The sequence below is a fragment of the Lampris incognitus genome, chromosome 3, assembly GCF_029633865.1.
Source record: "Lampris incognitus isolate fLamInc1 chromosome 3, fLamInc1.hap2, whole genome shotgun sequence".
NCBI classification, from domain to species: Eukaryota; Metazoa; Chordata; class Actinopteri; order Lampriformes; family Lampridae; genus Lampris; species Lampris incognitus.
In genome coordinates this window covers 116,382,421-116,409,946 of record NC_079213.1, presented here as the reverse complement: position 1 = coordinate 116,409,946, position 27,526 = coordinate 116,382,421, and the positions used below count along the sequence as shown (strand labels likewise).

The following is a 27,526-nucleotide window of genomic DNA, read 5'->3' as shown; positions in this document are numbered from 1 at the left end:
TGGATTTAGATGAGACATAATGTCACACACACAAAAAAAAAAAAAATCACATTATTGTCACTTAAAAATCTCTGATATTCTTGGGCTTTTTGGCTCCAAAGGGTGGATAAAAATGACATAAGCTCATCATGCAGGTCGCACACCCTCTCAAACACACGGCCTTTGCTCAGCCAGCGAACATCTTTATTGAGCAAAAGATCCTTGTGTTCTGCTGACATTTCCTCCAGCAATGCTCTGAAAAAGCAATGCTGGAGACTAGCATGAATGAAATTTACCAGTCTCATCACGGTAAACATCACCTCTTTCATTTCCCCTCACAATTTAGTGCACAACACTGATTTGAGAATAATGCAATGAAATGCTAAGAGCGCTGGGTTAACAGTGGCAAGCTTGCTTGCCAAGGCCCTTGTGTTATCCCACCATTGACGGAGTCCCATCGGTGACAACAACTTTGCTCATATCCAATCCATTCTTCTCAAAGAACTGCGTTAATTCATTAAAGATGATCAAAGAAGGTTGAATCAGTTCATCCGGATACAACGTATATTGACAGATACGTTTCATCACTCAATTAAGTGACATCAAGGTCTAAACTGAATGCAGGTATCCCTACCCTTATAAACAATACAGTACAATACAGTTGCCTAATGACCCAAACCAATGACCAGTTTCATATGCAAATGTGGGTGTGACCATTAACTAGAGTTTCAATGGCCATGTGTATGTAACCCACTGGTGCTGGAGCCTCTCTACACACCATGAGACTCTGCGTTGTGTTTCTTTTATGTGTAGTGGGGTATTGTGTGGAGAGAAGAAAGCACTGGACATGGGGATTCTGAATTGTGGTTGAGACCGGGTGGCGCTTTATTGGCTCACAACAGCTGCTGGTCCATAACCTTAAGAGGTAGTCAAATAAACTCAAAACTTCACAAAACATGCTCCACTGCAAAAGTGCATGGCGCAAAATAATAATCCAACACTGAAAACAACAAATCATCATATGTTTAAATTAAAAAAGACATTAATAACATATGATCTAAGTGTAAAAATAAATCAAATGACGTAAGATAGATAACACAACTGAAAAGCTAACTCTTCATCATGCACCATTTCCACTGAGTGGGCGCTACACTGGTACACTGCAAACTAGCAAACATTACGGCCAATACTTACACAGAAATCACAAGTGCCCACTTCTCAAAATCACACCAAAATGTAGTTTAACATCTAAATCAACAAACCAGCTGAACAGATGGACTGGGTGGAGTTTTTAATTTAAATATCTTAGGGATGCTGTGGGCCACCACGCTTACCTAACAAACTAAGGGAACATGGTGTCCCACACGGAACACGGAACACAGCATCAGGATCGGAATACAGTGTCCTGTATTCTGAACTCTCAGGGGAATAGACAGCATAATAGCGACCTCCAGTGGCCCACCCAGGCTACTGCCCTACATCTACTATTCACAGAGGATTACAGAATGCTGCAATCACAGAATTGTAAGATGGCGACAGATGTATAACGACCGAAACCAACGACCTGTTTCGAATGCAAATATGGGTGTAACCATTAACTAGAGTTTCCATGGCCATGTGTACTATTCACAGACGACTGGGATGCTCTATTACCTCAAGACAAAGAAGAAATATGGGAAAAGTGGAGAGAATCCTTAAAAGAGCTTCAGTACCTGAAGAGCCCAAGGCCATATACAAGTGTGTCTCCAATAGAGGTCCAGCACAAAGAACTCTTGTGTCTTTTCAGATGCTTCAGATAAGGCAATAGCTGCAGTTGCCTATCTAAAGACCTCAGATGCAGAAAGGAACTGCCACACAGGCTTTGTATTAGGCAAGGCGAGATTAGCTCCATGTCCACAACAAACCATACCTCGGTTAGAGTTGTGCACTGCAGTGACGGCTGTGGAAATGGTGGAGCTCATTACCGCTGAGATTGATATGTGTGACACAGTCATCTTCTGTACAAACAGCACGGTAGTTCTGGGCTACATTTACAGTGAAAGGCGGGGATTCTACGTTTATGTCCACAATCGGTCACAACAATGGCATTATGTGTACACTGAATACACAGTGGGAAAATGTGCATGAGATAAATTGTATGTAGCAACATCATACTTATCAGTAAACTATCTTTGATATATTTCAAGGTTATTTGTATATTTTGGGTATTAGTTTGTATTTGTGGTATACTTAATACTTACCTTGTATGTCTGTGAATGTTCTCATTCATCCAGGTCATGGTTATCCAAAGGAGTTGAATCAAGTGCAGCTGGACTTGGTATATATCCGTGAAGACGTTTCGCCTCTCATCCAAGAGGCTTCCTCAGTTCGTGCCTTTCTGACTAGACCAAGCTAGTCTGACTGGCTGGTGATGAGACTCAGCATTTATCCTCTAGGAGTCGTTGTCAGAGCTATTGATATGCGTGGCTCTTTGTGTCCCGATGTTTACCAACGCCCGTCGCTAACAGAGCCATAGATATGAATGGCTCTTTTGTGTACCGATGTTTGGCCGCGCCCGTCGTTATCGGAGCTATTGATATGCGTGGCTCTCTTGTGCTCCAATGTCCAGCCGCGCCCGTCGCCATTGATTTGCATTTGTTTAGTAGCGACGGCCGTTGGGGGTGTTAGTTTCGACTTCATTATTCAGTGGCCATGAGTCGTTGGAGCTGTTAAGCCCAATTTATGCTCCAAATGTCGGCTAGCAGACAGATGTCTCTCGACAATTTTGATGTCATGAGAGACACTTTTTGTGTCTCCCAGGGCCGTCGTGTACACGACACATTTTCTTATGTCGCAGACTCGCGCACATTATGTCGCTTAGCTGTGATCGGATAGTTGGATTGAAGGGACGAGGTGTTCGAGCGTTGTCATGGTTTTGCTTGAGAGCGTTGTTTACATTACGCGCGCTCATTCATAAAAAGAACACTCGCTACTGTTTACAACACAGTGCGTGACGCGAAACGTTTCCATAGATACCAGGAGACAGTCAGCGACATTGCGACAACCATAAATGCAACAACTAGAGAGACACTTTTTGTCTGCTGGGAGACATTTGTCTGCTAGACGACATTTGGAGCATAAATTGGGCGTTAGTGAGCGACTGTTGTTCTTGGAGGCTAGGCTTCTTGAGTCTCCTGGGTAGAGATGAAAGGACGGCATTGTAAGTGGGAGACAGGTGGTGTTGCAGACCTCCTCCTCTGTTGAGGGATGGTTTTTCCAGTACTTACCTTGTACTTACCATAATGAGAATTTGGACACCCGTAGACTGTATGTTTTCTTTCTGTTAGTTTCACCCTACTGCTGGTTACTGCATCAAAGAACGGCAACTTGGAACATCTTTGTCCGTGTAGTAATTGGGATGGAGTTCATCTGCCTGTCAAGTCATACAAGGCGTGTGAAGAGGACAGCACACTCTTCCCTCTCTCTTTCTCTCACTACCACTATTATGACTACAACTTTTGTCTGCCCCCTTTAGGGCGTCACCACAGCGGGTCATCCATTTCTCTCTTCCTGTCCCCTGCATCTTCCTCTGTCACACCAGCCACCTAGATGTCCTCTCTCACCACATCCATAAACCTCCTCTTGGGCCTTCCTCTTCTCCTCTTCCCTGGCAGCTCCATATTCAGCATCCTTCTCCCAATATACCCAGCATCTCTCCTCCACACAAGTCCAAACCATCTCAATCTTGTCTCTCTTGCTTTGTCTCCAAACCGTCCAATCTGAGCTGTCCCTTTAATATAATCGTTCCTAATCCTGTCCTTCTTCATCACTCCCAACGAAAATCTTATCATCTTCAACTCTGCCACCTCCAGCTCCACCTCCTGTCTTTTCATCAGTGCCACTGTCTCCACACCATATAACATAGCTGGTCTCACTACCATCTTGTAAACCTTCCCTTTAACTTTTGCTTGTACCCTTCTGTCACAAATCACTCCTGACACTCTTCTCCGCCCACTCCACCCTGCCTCCATTCTCTTACTTTGGACAGTTGACCCCAAGTATTTAAACTCATACACCTTCATCAACTCTACTCCTTGCATCCTCACCATTCCACTGTCCTCCCTCTCATTCACACATAGGTATTCTGTCTTGCTCCTACTGACTTTCATTCCTCTTCTCTCCAGTGCATACCTCCACCTCTCCAGGCTCTCCTCAACCTGCACCCTACTCTCACTACAGATCACAATGTCATCTGCGAACATCATCGTCCATGGAGACACCCGCCTGATCTTGTCCGTCAACTTGTCCATCACCATTGCAAACAAGAAAGGGCTCAAACCCGATGCTTTATGTAATCCCACCTCCACCTTGAACCCATCTGTCATTCCAACCACACACCTCACCACTGTCACACTTCCCTCGTACATATCCTGCACCACTCCTGCATACTTCTCTGCCACTCCTGACTTCAGAATCAGAATCATGTTTACTAGCCATGTAGGTTTGCACATAGATGGAATTTGACTGCGGTTTCATGGCTCTCTCAGCGTACTCAGATGGCGACATATCAACGGACTGCATTTATACAGCACTTTTTTAGTCTACCAACAACTGAAAGTGCTTTACAGTGTACACCTCACATTCACCCATTCACACACATGTGCATACACTAATGGCGGAGGCTGCCGTGCAAGGTGCCAACCAGCTCATCAGCAGTAGTTACGGGTTCAGTGTCTAGCTCAAGGACACTTCAACACGCTCTCTGCAGGAACCAGGGATCAGACCAGCGACCTTCTGATTATTAGACGAACTCCTGAGCCATGCCACCCCTATGTACTCTTAGTCAGTCTGAGTCAAAGAGGTCATCTATGTGAAGAGGAAATGACCTTCCCTGAACCAAGGGGCGGCCTACGAGTACATCTGTCTTCATCTTACAATTCTGTGATTACAATCAGTCCCAAATCCTCTGTGAACAGTACACATGGCCATTGCAACTCTAGTTAATGCTCACGGCAATTTGCATATGAAACCGATCGTTGTTTTCAGTCCTTATACCACTGTATTGTTTATAAGGGTGGGGATACCTGCAGTCAGTTGAGAGTGAAGAGGTGGGGTTTCCGGTTTGGCCAGCGAGCGGAATGCCACGTTTGCTGTGAGCTCCGGAGGCCCGTGACTTTATTTCATATTTCTATCGAGCAAAATCCTGTATTCTTGACATTCGTATTCAAGTTCACGTTATCGCAGTGTATTTCGACTTTTTGTTAGATTTTTTGGCCGAAGAATGTCGTCTGGGGATGAAAATTCCGATGCTAGCAGGTCCAGCCAGGCACCTGCTAGCAACAAGTCGCTTCCCAGAAGGAAGACGGGCCGCTCGTCGAGAGAGGAGCAGAAACAGATTGAGCCGCTGGCCAAAATGATGGAGGAGGTACAGACAATGGTCAGAGAATTCAGAGATACGTTTGACGAGAAGACCAAGAGGCACATTGACCCGATTCTAGCCAAGTTTGATCAGATGGACAAGTGCCTCTCTGAGAAGACGCGTGCGCTGGAATCCGCCATTACGAAATGCAAGGAGTCTGTCGAGTTGAACCGAGTGGACGTGTTCGAGCTCCAGAACAAGGGTGATACCAGAGATGGAAAAATCGGTAAATTGGAACTTCAGGTGGAATATCTGACCGAACGCTGTGCTTATCTTGAATCGAGGTCTAGGAGGAATAACCTGAGAATCATTGACCTGCCGGAGAGTTCTGAGTCGCCTCCGCAGCACAAGTTTGCTGCGAGGTTCCTGAAAGACATGCTGAACCTGACCACTCTGCCCAGAGTTGAGAGAGCTCATCGTGTGGGACGCGTGCGGAGCGGGGAGGAAGGGAACCGTCCCGCGGCCAGGCACTACCTGCTCTGCCTACAGACCTTCAGGGAGAAGGAGGATATTCTGGAGAAGGCGCGGAAGATGGGTGTTCTTAAATACAAGGACGCACGGATTCACATCTTTCCGGATCTTTCTACCGTCCACGCGCAGAAACGGGCCAAGTTCGATGAGGTTCGGAGGAGGCTGCGACAGGACCACCCCTCCTTCAGATACCACTACAACTTCAGCGCCGGTCTGGTGCTGCTCCCCAAACCCGGAGAGTGTCACGTCTTTGCCGACCCCAAGAAAGCCATGCGGTTTCTGGACGCCCTGGGTCCAGCCTGATCTTGGCGGCTAATCTCCGCTACTAGCTGCCACTGACCTTCGTTTGTGGACCTGGACTGACGTCTGATGCCGTTCACTAATGTGTAATTTTGCTGGGGTAGGTGCCCTGTTCTTGAGTTTGATGTCTGTGTGCTACTTGTAGTCGGCCAGACGGCTATATTTTTCGTTTCTATGTTAGCCTATCTGGTCGTTTTTTTTTTCACACAATAATCTGATCTAGGCCTAGCCTACATTATTGGACGCCAGTTTGGATAAGATTTATGCGCCATTTTAAGGCCGTCTTCAATGTCCTGAAGAAGTTGCCAGTTTAATAATATATATTATACATATTATTATAGCCTACCTGGCTGTTTATTTATCTAGCCTAAGGTGTAGGGAGGTGAGGCTTTCTGTAATTCATTTCATAATACATTTATCATTAAGCTAATTTTGTTGAGTAGGCTTATTGTGTTTTTGTTTTCCCCCTCCCGACTCAGCCATATACACTGCTCAAAAAAATAAAGGGAACACCTAAAAACACAATATAGACCTCAATGAATGAAATATTTCAGCTGAAAATCTTTATTTATTAGACAGAGGAATGTGTTTAGAGCAAAATAACCTAAGAATGATCAATGGAAATCAAAATCATTAGCCCATTAAGGTCTGGATTCAGAATCATACTCAAAATCAAAGTGGAAAATGAGAACATAGGCTGATCCAACTTCTGTGGAAATTCTTCAAGACGATTCAAAATGAGGCTCAGTAGTGTGTGTGGCCTCCACGTGCCTGTATGCACTCCCTACAACGTCTGGGCATGCTCCTGATGAGACGACGGATGGTCTCCTGAGGGATCTCCTCCCAGACCTGGATCAGGGCATCGGTCAACTCCTGGACAGTCTGTGGTGCGACATCGCGTTGGCGGATGGTACGAGACATGATGTCCCAGAGGTGCTCGATTGGATTCAGGTCTGGGGAACGTGCAGGCCAGTCCATAGCGTCAATGCCCGCGACATACAGGAACTGCTGACACACTCTGGCCACATGAGGACGAGCATTGTCATGCATGAGCAGGAACCCAGGGCCCACTGCACCAGCATATGGTCTGACAATGGGTCTGAGGATCTCATCCCGGTACCTAATGGCAGTCATGGTACCTCTGGCTAGCACGTAGAGGTCTGTGCGGCCCTCCAAGGATATGCCTTCCCAGACCATCACTGACCCACCGCCAAACCGGTCATGCTGGAGGATGTTGCAGGCAGCAGAACGTTCTCCACAGCGTCTCCAGACTCTCTCACGTCTGTCACATGTGTTCAGTGTGAACCTGCTCTCATCTGTGAAGAGCACAGGGCGCCAATGGCGAATCTGCCAACCAAGATGTTCTCTGGCAAAGGTCAATCGGGCTGTGAGCACAGGCCCCAATTGTGGACGTCGGGCCCTCATACCATCCTCATGCATTCTGTTTCTCACTGTTTGAGCAGAAACCTGCACATTAGTGGCCTGTTGAAGGTCGTTTTGTAGGGCTCCGGCAGTGCTCCTCCTGTTCCTCCTTGCACAAAGGACCAGATAGCGGTCCTGCTGCGGGGTTGTTGTCCTCCTGCGACCCCCTCCACGTCTCCTGGTGTACTAGCCTGTCTCCTGGTACCTCCTCCATGCTCTGGACACTGTGCTGGGAGACACATCAAATCTTCTTGCCACAGCACGCATTGATGTGCCATCCTGGATGAGCTGCACTACCTGAGCAACTTCTGTAGGTTGCAGATACCGCCTCATGCCACCTCTAGTGGTGAGGGCACTAGCAAAATGAAAAACTAACCAAAGATCGGCCAGAAAAGATGAGGACAGGCAAATGGTCTGTGGCCACCACCTGCAAATCCATTCCTTTTATAGGGGTTGTCTTGCAAATTGTCTAATTTCCACCTGGTGGAAATTAGACAATTTACCAACAGGTGAAATTGATTCACAAAGTGTTGCTTCCTAACTGGACAGGTTGATATCTCAAAAGTGTGATTGAGTTGGAGCTACATTGCATTGCTTATGTGTTCCCTTTATTTTTTTGAGCAGTGTATTAGGCTATAATTCAATATTGGTCGCACTCCCTCTGGCTGTAGGCCTACTTCTGAATGTTATTATTTCCTGTGTCCTACCATGGAAGTGTGGTTTGTGTGATAGGCCAAACACTCATTACCGAGTAAGGTTAGGGTAGTGGCTTATTAGCCTAGGCCTATCAATATTTTCGTAATAGGCCTACACTTTTCTCCGCCTCCGCCTGGGCTCTAGGCCTATAGCCTATGGTTTTACTTTTAAGGTCGATTGTCTTTGGGCTACTGTTCGTTGTGGCCTAATTATCTACATATACTGTTCAGGCCTATCTTTTATGTTGTTTTTATAGTGTGGGGAGGTGAGGCTTTTTGCAATTATTATTTTTTATTTCATAATACAGTATGTGTTTTTTTTTCTCCCCTCCCGACTCAGGCCTAGCCATATATTAGGCTATAATTCAATATTGGTCGCACTTCCTCTGGCTGTAGGCCTACGTCTGAATTTTATTGTCGAATTTTATTGTCGATGGTTGTTTTTGGGCTACTGTTCGTTGTGGCCTAATTACCTACATATACTGCTTAGGCCTATCTTTTATGTTGTTTTTATAGTGTGGGGAGGTGAGGCTTTTTGCAATTATTATTTCATAACACAGTATGTGTTTTTTTTTCGCCCCTCCCGACTCAGGCCTAGCCATTAGGCTATAATTCAATATTGGTCGCACTTCCTCTGGCTGTAGGACTACTTCTAATGTTGTTGTCGATGGTTGTTTCTGGGCTACTGTTCGTAGTGGCCTAATTATCTTCATATACTGCTTATCTTTCATGTTGTTTCTTGAATATAATTCTGGTCGAATTTGCTGGATAGAAGCATTGCTTTGCATACCAGTCACAGCCTAGAGAAATGCAGGAACATCTCTACGCCTGTGTGCGCAATGGGGTTAATGTTATGTGGGTGGGTTTAGTTGGGGTTTTTTTTGTTACCGTTTTCATTGATGCATCCTTCACTCGGACGAATGCCAGGTCAGTGGTCTGTCTAGTCAGCCGTTTTTACACTCTCAGCCCATGGCGATTCTAACGTTTATTAGCCTTAATGCCAATGGTCTGAATCACCATAGCAAGCGTGTTGCACTGATGGAGGTGGTTCGTAAGAGGGGGGCAGACATCATCCTTTTACAAGAAACCCACAGATTATCCTCTGATGTGAACGGACTAGCTAATAAATATTTCAAGGTTGTGGCATCATCGTGCGCAAACAGTAGAACGAGAGGGGTAGCGATACTCTGCCGCCGCAGATTAAATATGGTTGTGCATGAGTGTTTCTCTGACGAGTCGGGTAGGATAACTTTGGTTAAGGTTTTTGTTGAAGGGCGGCGTATTGCTCTTGTATCTGCGTATGCTCGTAATGGCTGTGTCAAAGACTTTTTCAATCTACTTACTGTCACTATGTTAAAATATTACGATTGTGCTTTCGTTGTGGGGGCCGATTTTAACGCGGTCATGAATAATGTGCTGGACAGGTCAGGGAGTAGTGCATCGCATGACCAAAAGGTGGCCTCTGATATGCTCGTAAGGTGGGCTGATGAGATGGGTGTGATGGACCTTTGGAGAAGGTTTAATCCATCTGCTAAGGACTTCTCATTTTATTCAGCAAGGCGTAAGTCCTTCTCGAGAATCGATTATATTTTTGTTTCGCAGGGCTTATTCCAAAATATTGATAATGTTATACTTGTCCCCATGACCCTTGTCGATCACAAAGCAGTGTTAGCTAAGGCCTCTATCTGCCCTTCTTTAAACAAGGCCCCTCGCTGGCGCTTCAACACCTCCTTCCTGAATGATGAGTCATTTAAGACACAGTTTGTGGCTGCTATGAAAGACTTTTTAGTTATTAATGCCGGATCAGTTGGTGACCCAAGGATTCTTTGGAATGCGATTAAGGGTTTTATTTTGAATAATACTACAGTATATACTTCGACTCTAAGTAAGGCGAGGGCTAGGAAGCTTTGTGATCTTGAAAATAGGTTTATCACTCTGGACAGTCAGTTACAGGCCAAATACAGTGACAGCACAGCCTTACAGCGACATTTAGTTAAAAAAGAAATAAATTCTCTCCTTAAACGAAGAGCTGAATTCCAAATACACCACACAAGGCAGTTTTATTATTTTAATGGGGCAAGGCCGAGTCATCTGCTTGCCATGCGTTTGAAATCTAATGAACATTTTGTTGATATTTCTACTGTCAAGGATGCTGATGGCATAGTCAGATCTGATCCTGTGCAGGTGAACAAGGTATTCCAGTCCTTTTATGTAGACCTGTACGCCTCTGAGGTTACTCCAGATGCAGCCAAGCATAAAGATTTTCTAGACAATCTCGTACTACCACGTCTCACAGAAGAGGAATCTGCCTCACTGAACTCTCCTGTCACTCTGGATGAGTTGAAGGAGGCGGTTAAGGCTATGCACAGAGGCAAATCGCCTGGGTGTGATGGCATCCCCCCCGAATTCTATTTAACCTTTTGGGAAGTTCTGGGTCCACCCCTTCTCAACATGATATTGTTTTCTATTGATGAAGGGTCTCTCGCAAGGGATGTGAATGTTGCTATTATTTCATTATTATTGAAGAAAGGCAAAGATCCCACTGAATGTGGCAATTATAGACCTCTTTCTCTGCTCAATGCTGATGTTAAGATTTACGCTAAAACTTTAGCAGGCCGCCTCCAAAATTATATGCTTAAGTTAGTACACTGCGACCAGACTGGGTTTATCAGAACAAGGCTGGCCTCTGACAATGTCAGACGTTTGCTCCACATTATTGACAAAGCTTCTAGCATTAGAACGCCTGCTGCCGTGCTGTCACTTGATGCTCTTAAAGCTTTTGACCGCCTTGAGTGGTCTTTTCTCTGGTCTGTGCTGGCTGCCATGGGTATCGGTGATCCCTTTATTAATATGATCAGGGTGATGTATGCTAACCCTACTGCTAGAGTTCTTACCGGGAAGACTTCTTCACCCTTGTTTGATATAGCCAGGGGCTCCAGGCAGGGTTGTCCCCTTAGCCCCCTGCTGTTTGCGCTCTCACTGGAACCCCTAGCACAGACTATTAGGCAGTCTGATCTCGTTGCTCCCCTCGTGCTCAATGGTACCTCTCACCTTATTTCGTTATACGCGGACGATTGTCTCCTGTATGTAGCTGATGCCCCCAAATCAATTCCTCCTCTCCTGGATATTTTTGACCAATTTAGTTCCTTATCGGGTTACAGAATTAATTGGACCAAATCAGCGTTATTGCCCCTGAACGAGGCCATGCGGTCGGCCGTACTTCCCCCGCTTGTTCCGATTGTAAGCCACCTAAAATATTTAGGGATTGACATCTTTCCGTCTCTGACAGTCACAACAAAATCTAACTTCGACTTGACCTTTAAGAAGGTCTCCGAGGACATGATTAGATGGGCTTCAATGCCCAATTCCATTCGTGCTAGGGTTTCCATCGTCAAGATGAATATATTGCCGCGGGTTAATTTTGTTAGCTCTATGCTCCCTCTTCCGCCCCCTCCTCGGTACTGGGATGAACTCCATTCAGCGATTACCAAATTCGTCTGGAAGAACAAGCCTCCTCGCCTCAAACGCACGACCATGAATCGTAACAGATCAGATGGTGGCGTTGCGCTCCCCAACTTAAAGTATTACTGTTGGGCCTACACCTTGCGTTCACTTACGACCTGGCTTGATCCTGGTGCAGAGGTCGCGTGGAAATCTTTGAAAGAAAACTTGGTTCACCCCATACGACTAGCAGATTTACTGTTTTCTAATATTTCTACTGCCCAGTGTAGGAAATGATTTGGCCCCATCATATCACACCTGGTTGCAGTCTGGAGATCTGTGGAGTCGGCATGTAAGATCACCGCTAAGTGGAACGTTTGCTCTCCTATATTTTACAACCAAGGTCTCCTAGTTGATCGTCGTCCTATCCCGCATAATAGCTGGTCCAGTAGGGGTGTACGCTCTCTTGGTAATCTGTGTGATGACCGTGGTCTGCGCTCTTTTGAGGATCTCAGGAATCAATATGATTTACCGGCCTGGTCTTTTTTTTTCTATCTTCAGTTGAGGGCTTCCATGAAGGCTCACGGGGTGCCGTGGCTCTCTTCTCTCCCAGTGCATCCACTTTATAGAATAATTAGTGAAAAGGTTAGTACTAGGGGTTTAGTTTCTGTGCTGTATGGCTTTATCCTGGAAAGAACATACAAACCCCTTGCGCTGGACACAATTTGGAGAACAGATGTGCCCGATCTGGATACTGAGTTCTGTTGGGAGACGGTGTGGTCTAGTATTCTCTTAGCGTCTAGGAATCCAGATCATCAGCAGATACACTATAATTTTATACATCGGACATATCGCACACCCCACGACGGAGGTTTTGTATGAAACTTGCTGATAGCCCAAACTGTACACTTTGTTCGCTGAATGTGGTTGGAACCTTCTTTCATATGGTCTGGGAATGTCCAAGGGTGAAAGGGTTTTGGGAAACGGTTGCTGATAAATTGTCCCAATTTTTGTCGATTACTGTACCCGCTGAGCCTGCGGTATTACTTCTCAATGACTTCTCTGCACTACATGTACCACAAATCAAGCAGCGCGTATTGCTTGCGGGACTCACAGCAGCCAAGATGGTTGCTATGCGTTGGAAAGCTCCAGATGATTTGTCATCTCGTCATTGGTCCCTCTTATATCTGGACGTTGTATATTTGGAGCTCTCGACAGCAAGGATCCATGGAGCAAGGGCTGGAACTATAGACATGTGGAATTCTGTGGCCACTGAGTTGAAGAACTTTATTGACTGAACACTGACCGAGTACTGTATGCGGTTTCTTTTTTGCAATTTTTTCTGTAGTTTTTTTTCTTTTCTTTTCTTTTTTTTTCGTTTGTGGGTGGGTTTTTGTTTGCATTATTGTTCATTTGTGTGTCTTGTTTAAAAAATTATAAAATAAAAAATATTTGATCACAAAAAAAAAAAAGAGAGTGAAGAGGTCACTTAAATGAGTGATGAAACGTTCGTCTCTCAATATACTTTGTGTCCGGATGAACTGATTCAACTTTCTGTAACTCGAATTCTTCTTTCTCTTCCATCTCACACCCAACTTGCGGGGCATATGTGCTGATAACGTTCATCATCACACCTTTGATTTCCAGCTTCATACTCATCACTCTGTCTGACTCTCTTCACCTCCAGCACACTCTTGACATACTCTTCCTTCAGAATTACCCCTACCCCATTTCTCCTCCCATTCGCACCATAATAGAAGAGTTTGAACCCACCTCCTGCTCCTGGCCTTACTCCCCTTCCACCTGGTCTCTTGCACACACAGTGTGCCTACCTTTCTTCTCTCCATCATATCAGCCAGCTCTCTCCCTTTACCAGTCATAGTGCCAACAATCAAAGTTCTGACTCTCACCTCCACACTCCTACCCTTCCTCCTCTCTTGCTGCCTCTGGACATGCCTTCCCCCTCTTCTTCGCCTTCACTCAACAGTAGCATAGTTTCCACCAGCGCCCTGCTGGCCAGCAGTACCGGTGGCGGTCACTGGTAAACCGGGCCTCGACCAATCTGTTATGGAAATCTGATTTATGATCCACATATTTGATTTGTCAAAGGTTTTATGCCGGATGCCCTTCCTGACACAACCCTCCCGATTTATCCGGGCTTGGGACCAGCACTAAAAATACACTGGCCTGTGCATCCTCAGTGGCTGGGTCTCTCTTTCTCTCAACACAATGAAAATAATCTGGTTAAAATATTTCTCCTATGTCAGAAGGGAAGACCAACACCCACAAACAGGTTAGAGCCTCGTCCACCTGGTAGCATATGAGCAAGGTTTCAAACACTGAACCAGATATCAAACAAAGGTGAATTTACTAGCATTATTCCATAATTATTGATAGAGTTCAAATGTGGTCCGGTGGAAAAACTCTATTTAACCCATTAAATATTACTGGGTTAACTTCTTATCTTAACCGAGATTATAAGAGACAGATGATAAAAGTAATTGTGGGTTATCACCTGGTTTCCAGAGGAGGATAAAGTAGTTAAAATTCCTAATTAAAGGGTCGGTTCACCCAAAATAGAAAAAAAACCAAACATGTCTATTTTTGCACATTTGTGCGATCTATCCATCCACATATTTTCGGTGTGATTTGGTTAGATTTGAAGTTGTCCACGGCAGAGCCATCTCCATTAAACCCCAGTACAATGGAGTAGAATAGAAAACTGTTTGTGGAACTCAGTGTCAAAAAATTACAACTGGAAAAACTCAACAGCAACATCTCAAAATAGTACCGTTCCAGGGAAAAATGACTAAGTATCATAATGAGAGCAGTGGTAATTCATTACTTTTTCCTGTGCTGGTTTCATGTTAGTCTGGTTTGACATGAAGTGCAAGTGATGTTAGATTACACTGTGAAACAGTTAACCAGATGAATGGTGATGAATGGTGAAGTGTTTCTTACTTGAGAGCGGCTACGCCTTCTGGCGTGGTGGGCTCATTGAAGCGCCTCATGTACTCATGCATCTCTGGAAAACTCTTCTTCATGTAATCCTCAGCGCTGCTCTCCTTCACTGTCCCAAAACGAAAACCATGTGATGGATGGTGGAGCTAGCGACAAGATGTCCATCACCAATGAAGAGGTGGAGAAGTGTAAAGAAGGAAGAGAGAATAGAGGTAGAATTACAAGACAGGAAACAGTTTACCAACCAAAACAAGGAAATCAACAGTCAGTGTGTCTTCTGTCCAGGGCCTCTCCTTTCCTGTACATCTTAACACACCTGACCAGTGTAGTATGCATTCGTGTGTGTGTGGTTCAGTGTGTAGTTTTCTGTCACTGAATTAGAGATTAAGTCCACCATGAGCTCCATTCTGAACAGTTTGGTTGTGTTAGTGAAGTTTAGTTTCTGGATCTCACCTTGGCGTCGTGGATTCCAGAAACCTCCTCGAAGGTCTTTTCTCCCACCATGACAGCTGCCAGATTGGCTGTGTAGCTGGACAGAACCAGCAGGCAGAAGATTGCCCAAAGGTTCATCAGAAACCGACCCGTCCAGCACTTGGGTGTCTTAGACGAAACCGTCCGTCCAAACAGGATGGCGTAGCACAGGTTGAGTGCAGACGAGTACGAAAACACTTTGACCCGGTTTCGTCCGTGAGGGGTCATACCAAATGGACTCTTCCATTCATAAAGAGTGAGGAAGAGGGCGGTGATATGCAGAGCCACAAAGATGCCGACCCACATGGACCAGTGCAGGGGCCACATGAAGGCACCAATGGGGGCTGCAGTATCCTTACTGCGGACTAAGATGCCAAGACTGGTGGAGAAGAAGGGGGAGGTGAAGTCAATGACTTTGCTCCGTGCTGAGTTTATGCTGAAGGATGTCACCGCCATGTCTGCTACTTCGTTCAGAAGATCTCCCACCAGCCCCGTCCAGCGGCCTCCTTTCCACGCTCCGTATTTTCCATCGCCAACAATGTAAAGGTCAAATTCAAACCTCAGGTCCTCAGCCAGCTTCTCCAGCAGGTCAATACAGTATCCATAGCAACACTTCCCGTATTCCGCAGGCAAGAGGCTGCTGTTGCCCATGGCGACTTGGAGGAAATATTTCTCCAGAGAGTCAGAGCTGTTTGTTCCAGCATCCAGACAGAACTGACCCGCCGGGCAGTTCCCCTCGTCATCCACGTCCCGCGTGAACACAAATGGGTGCTCTACCAGGGTCACCACACGCACCCGACTCCCCGCCACAGGCATGCCCACCTGCCATCGGCCCCCATTCCTCCCACCCACCCCCTCTATCCGTTGGTGCTGGCTTGGCCCCGCAAACACACTTTGGTCCTCCACATCTAGCTGCCCCCCCTCCCAGCTGGCCACGGTGACCCAGGTGGGCTGGCCAAGTGCATCGCGACGCAGGCTCCAAATGTGGAAGCGCTGTGAGGTGAGGATGTGAGACAGGTTCTTGTGCACTCTCACCGGGCCAGTCAGGCCAGAGAAGGAAGTGTTGGACAGGAACCTATGGAGCAGAAATCAATTAGTTAAAGTTCACAGTATCTTAAGAGTCAGATTCCTGAATCTGCTCTACTTTACTTGACTTTATTTTACAGTAACCTACCACATCCTGTTGGAACAGATCATCTGTAATTACATCCAACAGTGACATCACTGTGTTGTTAAAATGAAAAAAAAAAAACATATCAACAGTTACCTGGTCATACTTGATCTGTTCCATAACTGTTCATTTGACTCTCTGTGTCCTTTTTAATGATATTCTTGTGTTTCTTATCTTTCATTCACACACAGCCAGATTTCATCTTCACACTTGTCTCACATTTCCAGTCATCTGACATTCATTACACAAAAAGGCTGTGAGGAAAATATGATTTAAACAGTTTGGAAGAGATCTTGAGCCTGGCCAAAACCAAACATGGAATCAGATCAAGCATAATGGCAGGAGGGACAAACTTTATGGAAAAAAATAAAAAGGATTTTTGTGCTACTTAATATGAAATATTAAAAAATGAAAAGAAATTAAAACAACAGTATGTAAGATTTTTTTTTATGCATGCTCAATAATCCAGGTAAAGAAATCACATAAAGTTGAATCAGTTCATCTGGACACAACGTTTATTGACAGAAACGCTTCATCATCATCTCAGTGACCTCTTCGGTCTCACCTGACTGCAGGTGTCCCCACCCTTATAAACAATAGTGTCTCACCTGACTGCAGGTGTCCCACCCTTATACCCAATACAGTGTCCCACCTGACTGCAGGTGTCCCACCCTTATAAACAATACAGTGTCCCACCTGACTGCAGGTGTCCCACCCTTATAAACAATACAGTGTCTCACCTGACTGCAGGTGTCCCCACTCTTATAAACAACACAGTGTCCTCACCTGACTGCAGGTGTCCCCACCCTTATAAACAACAGTTTCCCACCTGACTGCAGGTGTCCCCACTCTTATAAACAACACAGTGTCCTCACCTGACTGCAGGTGTCCCCACCCTTATAAACAACACAGTGTCCCATCTGACTGCAGGTGTCCCCACCCTTATAAACAATACAGTGTCTCACCTGACTGCAGGTATCCCCACCCTTATAAACAAGTTTCTCACCTGACTGCAGGTGTCCCACCCTTATAAACAATACAGTGTCTCACCTGACTACAGGTGTCCCACCCTTATAAACAATACAGTGTCTCACCTGACTGCAGGTGTCCCCACCCTTATAAACAATACAGTGTCTCACCTGACTGCAGGTGTCCCCACCCTTATAAACAACACAGTGTCCCATCTGACTGCAGGTGTCCCCACCCTTATAAACAATACAGTGTCTCACCTGACTGCAGGTGTCCCCACCCTTATAAACAATACAGTGTCCCACCTGACTGCAGGTGTCCCACCCTTATAAACAATAGTGTCTCACCTGACTGCAGGTATCCCCACCCTTATAAACAATAGTGTCTCACCTGACTGCAGGTGTCCCACCCTTATAAACAATACAGTGTCTCACCTGACTGCAGGTATCCCCAGGCTTATAAACAATAGTGTCTCACCTGACTGCAGGTGTCCCACCCTTATAAACAAAACAATGTCTCATCTGACTGCAGGTGTCCCACCCCTAAAAACAATACTGTGTCCCACCTGACTGCAGGTGTCCCACCCTTATAAACAATACTGTGTCCCACCTGACTGCAGGTGTCCCACCCTTATAAACAATACAGTGTCTCACCTGACTGCAGGTGTCCCCAGCCTTATAAACAATACAGTGTCTCACCTGACTGCAGGTGTCCCACCCTTATAAACAATACAGTGTCTCACCTGACTGCAGGTGTCCCCAGCCTTATAAACAATACAGTGGCATATCGACCCAAACCAACCACCAGTTTCATATGCAAATATGGGTGTAACCATTAACTAGAGTTACAATTGCCATGTGTACGATTCACAGAGGATTTTGGAATGTTGCAATCACAGCATTGTAAGACCATCCCCTCGGTTCAGGGATGGCTGTTCCCTCTTCACATAGATGCACATTTCACCACCACCCATAGTAAGAATGATTATTAGATTATTGTGATTCACACATTTAAGAGAGGAGCGCTTGGGAGCAATACAGCAGGGTAGGGAGACAGTCTCAATGTTATAGACCAAACTATCAGACTGATAATCTATACTATGAGAAATTCCCTGACTAATCATATTAATTAAACTACTTGACTGTAACGCCGTGCGTTTGGACCCAATCGCAAAGAAGAGGCAGTTGTTAAGTACTAAGTCGCTTTACTGGACTTTGGAAAAATATACAATAACCAAAAACCACTGCCAACCAGGGCAGGCAAAATGCAAACACGAATTAACATAAAATACTAAACACAGGAAACACTCTCTCACACAGAGGAGGCAGGCGAGGGTTCAGGAGACACGGGCATCCGCAAACTGACGCTAAGCTTTTTCCAAGACTCGAAGAGGCATGTCTGCAAAGCACCCAGTCAAATAGTCCCCAGCACAGGTGCACCTAATCACAGGCCAATCAAGGGCAGGTGCCACTCATACTGGCCGACAGGGAGATGACACACCTGTTGGCTGCCAATCCTCTGGCCAGTGATCGTGTCACTTGACTCCACATCTGCACTAGATTTAAACCTAGCAGGCTCTCTAATCACCTGCAACCTGCTGAATGATAAGTCCCTAGTGTCAAAGTAAATGTAAACAGTTATCTATATTGCTAGACAAAAGAGCGGCGCTGTCCCCAGTAGGGTGAATGCCGTCCACTTTCAGCAGGTAAGGGCGGCCCCAGAAAGAAGGCCAGTTATCAACAAAGCTGAATCCCTGCTCATTACAGTAACGAGCCAGCCAGCGGTTCATTGAGGTGAGCCTACTGTACATCTCATCATTACCCCTCACAGGTAAGGGACCAGAGACAATTAATCGATGCCGACACATCTTTCTGGTCAACTCAAGCATCCTGACTAGGCTGGCTTTTGTGATCTCTGATTGAGTCATCCTTGCATTATTGGTGCCAACATGAATAACAATGTTGCTGAAAGTAGTGGTGCTGTGTGCCTGGGTTCCTTAACTCTCCCTCTGTGATGGCAGCACCCTAAGATTATCCTCTATGTCAGAGACTCTGGCCCCGGGTAAGCAGTGAATCAAGGCCAGCGAAGCTCATCTGATACTGTGGGTAATGGAGTCTCTTATCACTAGCGTGCGTTGCTTTACTCTGTCAACAGGAGCGAGAGAAGCACACTGGCCGGTAGGACTACCAACAGGGCTGGTGAGTGTAGAAAACCGTTTTGCAGTCAGTTGGCTTGTGACACATGTACAGAATTTTGTGATTTGTGTGACAGAATTAGAAAACGGGGCAAATCACTGCTCATATGAGACTACATCCCTGGAGCACAAGCTACAAAGTTTCACTAAACAGTTGGCTTTCCTATCCCATAAGTGTGAGGCTTTAGAGCGGAGGTCACACAGGAACAATGTGAGAATTGGTCTACGTGAAGGTGTGGAGGGACCACATCCATCTGATTTCATTGGTGGCCTGCTCAAAGATGTTCTGCAACTAGAAGAAAAACCACTGCTTGACAGAGCACACCGTTCCCTGCTGCCACGTCCCCAATCTGGAGACAGGCAAGGCCCCTTCATTGATCATGTACACTAATTTAGTGTGAAGGAGGACATTATGCAACGCACAGGACAAGCGGGTCCACTTCTCGACAATGGCCAAAGATTTCTACTATTCCCAGACTACACCGCTGCTGTTGCTAAGGAGAGAGCGGCAATCGACCAGGCCAAGAAACTTCTGCGAGATCACCCCGGGGTAAAATAAGGCCTGCTTTTCCCTTGGTCAGGGAGGTGACCAAGAACCCGATGGTCACTCTGACAGAGCTCCAGCGTTCCTCTGTGGAGATGGGAGAACCTTCCAGAAGGACAACCATCTCTGCAGCACTCCACCAATCAGGCCTTTATGGTAGAGTGGCCAGACGGAAGCCTCTGCTCAGTAAAAGGCACATGACAGCCCGCTTGGAGTTTGCCAGAAAGCACCTAAAGGACTCTCAGACCATGAGAAACAAGATTCTCTGGTCTGATGAAACCAAGATTGAACTCTTTGGCCTGAATGCCAAACGTCACGTCTGGAGGAAACCAGGCACCTCTCATCACCTTGCTAATACCATCCCTACGGTGAAGCATGGTGGTGGCAGCATCATGCTGTAGGGATGTTTTTCAGCGGCAGGAACTGGGAGACTAGTCAGGACCGAGGGAAAGATGAAGCGAGCAAAGTACAGAGAGATCCTTGATGAAAACCTGCTCCAGAGTGCTCAGGACCTCAGACTGGGGCGAAGGTTTACCTTTCATCACGACAACGACCCTAAGCACACTGTTAGTTTCAAATAAGACAACTGTACTTATTTAACTGAGTTTTATTTGCGCTCTCAACAGCAAGTGGCCACAGCCTACCGAACATTTCAACAAGTGCCTTTCACTAGCAGCGCGCCTTCCTCCTAACAGGAGGGTTACCATAAAGACTGCAGTAGAAGTGACTAACAAAACAGGCTACCGTATTAACTGTATTATAGGCACCAACAAAAGTTACCAACAAACTTAACAATCTCCTCTCTTTTTTAAAAACAAAAACTGCAAGGATAATATTTCAGGAAAACAAAACAAATGCTCAGTTATCAACAGTCAGACTCAGTTATCTAGCTTCCATTGTCCATTATTCAGTGCCTTAAGTAATACCAGGGAAGAGGCTCCCTTTTTGGTCAGACAGTCTGCCAGCTGTTCCTTTGTAGCTTACCACAGAATACGATGAATCCTTTTGTTCTGGATAAGTTATTTGATGCCACTTATTCTGACATAGAGCTGACATGAGTAGTCTGAGGGACTCTGATGAGCATGTAGGTGAGTCCTTCTGCAGATCTTTAGTGTTGAATTCTTCAAAACCCCTAGCCACAAGACGCGCTTTGGGTATTATGCCATCAGGAGTTTCTTTCAGCGTACACACCCATGTAGTGGACACATGCCTTTGACCCATATCTTTTACCTCCTCAAACACCCCATCATTCTTCCAGCTACTGATTTCATCTAGTTTAGCCTTATCAAATGAAACACCATCTGTGACTAATACATCATTTTCCTGCATATCAGAGCATAGTTCTACACTATCCAGTGGATTAACCCGAAGATTGTCTACCTTAGTAAGATCAGCTGACCCCATAGTAACAGCGATGTCAGATGGTTCTAAGTACTGTAGGTTGTATCAGTTTCTGTTATTTCCTGTAGCCTTTCCTGCTCGTCCCATCACTTTAGCTCTGTGAGACGCACCTGTTACATTATCCACAAAGCTGATTGTTTGACCTGTTTTCAGCCCTAGGGAGGCTCCTACCCTTATGCCTGTCTGTTGATTATCCTTATGATTGTTACCTTCAGTGACATCTGTATCATTGTCTGTAACACCCCCAGCCTCACCGTCATTGTTCATATCAACATCTATGTCACAATCAGTACCAGGTATGTTCCCACTGTCATTGTTAACAACATCCACATCACTATCAGTAACAGGTACATTCATATTGCCCTCAGTAACATTTATTGCCCTCAGTAACATTCTCCCCAGGGTGCTCTAGACCCCCACTAGCACTTACTTCACTCTTATCAGCCTTCCGCAGCCTAGAATGATGAACCCTGACATAAGTCCCACCATGGCATACAAAGATCACCTCCCCATCTTGTCCTATCACGACTCCAGGACCTTTCCACTCAACACAGTCTGTCCTTTTGTAGAACACCTTATCCCCAGTTTCATACTTCTCATCTGTTGGACGAAGTTGCTTTCGTAGAGCTCTTCTGATTCTCTCTGAGCACTCTGCCTCTGTGAAAGCTTTCCTTGCTGCATCTAATGCTGTTATGTGCTGTCCCACCCATGCACTGATAGTAGTTCCCTCCAAAGCAGGTGGCTGATCCACTAACACAGAAGGAAGTTTCAGATTCTGTCCAAACACCAGCTGATGTGGGCTGAAGCCATGTACGTTCTGCATTGTGTTCTTTGCCATGCGTGCCCAATCCAGTGCAGTTTCCCAGTCAACTCCATTGTCAAGTTTTACCTTCAGCATTATCTCTGTGAGCGTTTGGTTATGGCGTTCCAGCAAGCCATTGCTCCATGGACTATAGCCAGCAGTCGTCTTTATCTCGATGTTGAAGTTCTCTGCCATGTCTCTTATTTCCTCATTATTGAATTCGCCGCCATTGTCGCTGAAGAGACGCTCCGGTGGACCATGGACACTGATCCAGGAATGTACAAAGCATTTCGCTATCACACTTGGTTTCTTTGAGGTCACAAGGCCACCCGCACTGAAGCGTGTGAAGTGATCGATAATGTGCAGGTACCACACATTCGGTTCTAGCTCATGTAAATCTACTGCCACAGTCTCATTGTATCGGGAGGTCATGGGCAGACCAACAGCAGGCTTGGGCTTAGGCTTGCTGTACTTAAGACATATCTCACATTTTCCTACTATCTCTTCTAGAATAGCAGTGCTCTCATCATCAGTGTTTCCAGCATTTATCAGCAGCTTTTTCAGTTTGTCAACTGATGCATGTCCAAATTGCTTGTGAAGTTTCAGTAAAGCTTTGTGTTTTTGTTCCTTAGTCATATTCTCTGTGATGGCCAGGACCACATTCTCATATGTATCGCATGGGGACTCATTATCCATTATGTTCAGACAGTAGTGTCCTGAGGAGGTCATCTCCAGAGCTATCGGTTGCTGAAACATTATTGCTGTATCGTTCTCCAAGTTCAGCACAGCTCCTGCTGTCTTTAGCGACGTTTTACTCAGCAGTAAAGGGATGTCAGATGGGACCACTTCTGTTTCTATACAGCATTTTGCTTCTCCTATCTTGGCTGGTATCTTGACCTTTTTTGTTGAATGTACAACTCGCCCATCCCCAAATTTGAAAGGCTTGCTACTCTCTGTGTTAACTATTTTCTGTACTTCTTTCTCATTTAGTCCCCCTACATAGTTATTCCGCCATTTTTCACCACAGACAGTCCTTGTGCATGCCGTGTCAATGACAGCTGATCCCAGAGCCTCAACCATGAATATTTCCGTATCCGATTCCTTAGAAAACAGCGTTACATTACACTCATCAGGTTCTTCTGTGCATTTATTTTCTTCTGTCACCTTTACATGTTCTTTCTTATGTGGGCAATCTTTCACCCAGTGGAATGTGCTTTGACAAATCCCAGACTTTGTTGGTCTTCCGTACTTATCAAGTGGATTTGTGCCTGCGAGTGGTCCTCTAGCTTGCACACTTTGGGCTCGTGGGTGCGGTTTTCTTTGATCTGTGTAGTAGGCTGCATCCTGACTCACGTTAATGGCTCCCGCCTTCTGCTCATGTTTTTCTCCGAATATGCGTTTCAGTGCTGACTTCATATCATCAAAAGTGTGCTTACCACATGCAGTCAATGCCAGTTGCTTGTCTTTCACATCAAGACCTGCTGTATCCAGTAGTTTAAACGCCAAAACAGCGTCGGGCAGAACCATCTCGAATTTACGGATCCTGTTGTATTTCTGTTCAAAATCAACAATAAAGTCCACCATCGAGACGCCATTTTCCCTCGATATTGGATCAAACTCAGAATAGGCTTCGTAAGCCCGGTCCTTCTCTTCTCTCAAAAAAACCTTGTCAAGTTCCCCAATCAAAGTGGTTATTCCATCATCCTTATTTAGATCATCCACATTTATTCCTAAAGCAGTATCCCTCGCTCTACCTGTCAATGATAGAGCCACAGCCAACGCTTGCTTTTTCTTGTCCAAGTTCGTACCCATCTCCATATTTCCACTTCATTTTTCCGGTTTTCATAAGGCTTCTTTTCATCAAATCCAGGAGGCTGTCTGAAGTCATTCGAGGCAGCCATCCTCTGCTACCAATGTTAGTTTCAAATAAGACAACTGTACTTATTTAAATGAGTTTTATTTGCGCTCTCAACAGCAAGTGGCCACAGCCTACCGAACATTTCAACAAGTGCCTTTCACTAGCAGCGCGCCATCCTCCTAACAGGAGGGTTACCATAAAGACTGCAGTAGAAGTGACTAACAAAACAGGCTACCGTATTAACTGTATTATAGGCACCAACAAAAGTTACCAACAAACTTAACACACACAGCCAAGACAACGAAGGAGTGGCTTCGGGACAAGTCTGTGAATGTCCTTGAGTGGCCCAGCCAGAGCCCAGACTTGAACCCCATTGAACATCTCTGGAAAGACCTGAAAATAGCTGTGCAGCGACGCTCCCCATCTAACCTTACAGAGCTGGAGAGGATCTGCAGAGAAGAATGGGAGAAATACCCCAAATATAGGTGTGCCAAGCTTGTAGCTTCATACCCAAGAAGACTTGAGGCTGTAATCGCTGCCAAGGGTGCCTCAACCAAGTACTGAGTAAAGGGTGTGAATACTTATGTACATGCAATATTTCAGTTTTTTATTTTTAATAAATTTGCAAAAATGTCTACAAAACCTTTTTCGCTTTCTGATTATAGGGTATTGTGTGTAGATTGATGAGGAAAAAAAAGGAAATTAATCCATTTTGGAATAAGGCCTTAACATAACAAAATGTGGGGAAAGTGAAGGGGTGTGAATACTTTCCGGATGCACTGTATATAAGTGAGTGAGGCCTGGCACACTACGTCATGCCTGGACCACTGTATTTGCACTGCTGATGCACATGCCTCATTGGGGAGTACGGGTATTATGTATGGGGCAGCAACAACTGATCACATACCTCTTGCTATGGCTATAAATGTTGAACGTCTGCCTGTGCTGTCTAGTAATGGAGATAGTGATAATGCAGAAAGATTGGACTGGTCAGCTCTTACAAAGGAGGACATCTTAGCCTATCATGCCCGTACAGATGAAACCTTAGATAGTGTACATCTGCTTAGAGATGCAATTATGTGCAGAGACATTAATTGTAAGGATATGAGGCATAGGGGAGATATCTGCTGCATGTATGATGATCTTGTTAGTGCTCTGTATGAAGCTAGTAAGCCCTACTATAAGTATAAAAATAAGACACATAACGTCAGGCCTGGTTGGAACAAGTATGTAGCTGAGTATCATGAAGAAGCACGTGAAGCCTTTAAATCATGGGCTATGGCAGGCAGACCCAGAAGAGGGCCTGAGCTTGAACACAAGAAGCCCACTAATGCAAAATACAAATACACCATTCGCTTCATTTGTAAAAATGAACAAGCCACGAGGGCAGATTCCATGGCTGAGAAACTGCTAGGAAATAATCCTGCTAATTTTTGGAAAGAAGTGAGACCTCTCAACAACTGTAAAACATCTCTACCATGCACTGTTGATGGTATCTCCGGTACAGACAACATTGCTGAGTTATGGCGACAGCATTACAGTACCTTATTCACCTGTGTCCACGGCGATCTGTATAAAGGGGGCAATATTGAGAGTGATGATTCAATGGTGATCATGTCACACGAGGTTTACCAAGCTATACACAAGCTGTCTTTTAACAAGGTAAGTGGCTTAGATCAGTGGTTCTCAACCTTTTTGGGGTCCTGGACCCCCTGCGTATTTTTGATCTACCCTGAGGACCCCTCCACCTGATCTTGGGGGAGGGGGGTTGCAATTTGATAGAAACAGTAGAAACTGCATTTTAAATTGCATTATAGCATTTATTCACTCTTTGGGGCAAAAATAAGAGCTTTCAGTTGTAACTTAGATATAGTTAACAAAACAGAATTCTTATGCAGTAACTTTCAGATATATGTAACAAAACAGAATATGTATTCAGTAACTTTCAGATATATGTAACAACAGAATTTTTATGCAGTAACTTTTAACAATGCAAACGGGAGCGAGATCTCTTATTAAAATACAATAAATTACACTTGTGAAACAGATGTAATTAGAGAAAAAAGTCCTGTTACCCTTTATAGTTTAGGTAGATAAAGGTCTCAGTCACATTTGAGTAAAATAATCCTATTTCTATAAATGTCATAGGATCTTTTTTTTTAAAGATATTTTATTTTCACGGACCCCTTGCAATTACACCACGGACCACTAGGGGTCCGCGGACCCCCGGTTGAGAAACACTGGCTTAGATCATGTTACTGCTGAACACCTTAAATATGCCAGTCCGAGGACAGCTCCTCTCCTTGCTATTTGTTTTACTGGCTTTATGGTCCATGGTTTGTTACCAGACTCAGTGTTGTCTGTACTGTTAGTGTCAGTCATTAAGGACAAAGCTGGTAAAGTATGCAGCCTAGAGAACCACAGGCCTATAGCTCTAGCCAGCATACTGCCACAAGTCCTACAAAGAATAACCACAGATAACCAGTTTGGTTTTAAATCTAAACATGGCACTGGCTTTTGTATATATGCCTTAAAGGAAATTGTCAACAAATACAGAGGCCAAAACTCATCGGTTCTTAAGTGTTTTATTGATGCTTCTAAAGCTTTTGATCGTGTTAATCATAGAAAGTTGTTTGTTAAATTGAGTCAGAGGGGTGTCTAAATACATTGTGAGAATCCTAGCTTACTGGTATGCCCACCAGACTATGCAAGTGAAATGGGGTAATAGTGTTTCAGCCCCATTTGGGGTTAGCAGTGGTGTCAGACAAGGCGGAATTCTGTCTCTAGTTCTCTACAATTTATATATTGATGATTTGTCCAAGCAGCTGAAAGCCTGTAACACTGGGTGCATGATGGGTAATGCCATGGTGAACCATATTATGTATGCTGATGACCTTGTCCTTAGTCCCTGTAGCACCGGTCTCCAGCAGCTCCTTGATATACGTATGTTGTGTGTGTGGTGTGCAGCATGATATCAAATACAATGCTAGTAAGAGGGTTGTCATGATCTGCAGAACCAAAGAAGTCAATCATCTAAAATGTCCTGATTTTAAATTGTCTGATAATAATCTTGGGGTGTGTAATAAGGTGAAATATCTTGGACATTATATTACTGAACACATGACAGACGATGATGATGTTTATGGACAATGCTGCATGATGTACGCACAAGCACACACTCTGTCACGCAAGTTTGGTGTGTGTTTAGTTAGTGTGCAGATGTCTCTGTTCAGAGCAAATTGTACACCACTTTATACTGCCCCCCTGCGGTCAAACTACATATTGTACACCACTTTATACTGCCCCCCTGTGGTCAAACTACATATTGTACACCACTTTATACTGCACACCTGTGGTCAAACTACATAGTGTACAACACTTTATACTGCACACCTGTGGTCAAACTACATATTGTACACCACTTTATACTGCACACCTGTGGTCAAACT

The 27,526-nt window shown here is 45.0% G+C and overlaps 1 protein-coding gene across 1 annotated transcript in view; it reads right to left on the bottom strand.

Annotated features, from left to right (window-relative positions):
• The window catches only part of grin3bb (glutamate receptor, ionotropic, N-methyl-D-aspartate 3Bb), a 142,568-nt gene that overhangs the window by 36,257 nt on the left and 78,785 nt on the right, over window positions 1-27,526 (bottom strand). Inside the window, exons 3-4 of the mRNA XM_056276942.1 lie at window positions 15,121-16,213; window positions 14,668-14,813 (exon numbers count right to left, since the gene is read on the bottom strand). Of these exons, the coding sequence (XP_056132917.1) occupies window positions 14,668-14,813; window positions 15,121-16,213 (1,239 nt within the window). The remainder of the gene's footprint in view (window positions 1-14,667; window positions 14,814-15,120; window positions 16,214-27,526) is intronic.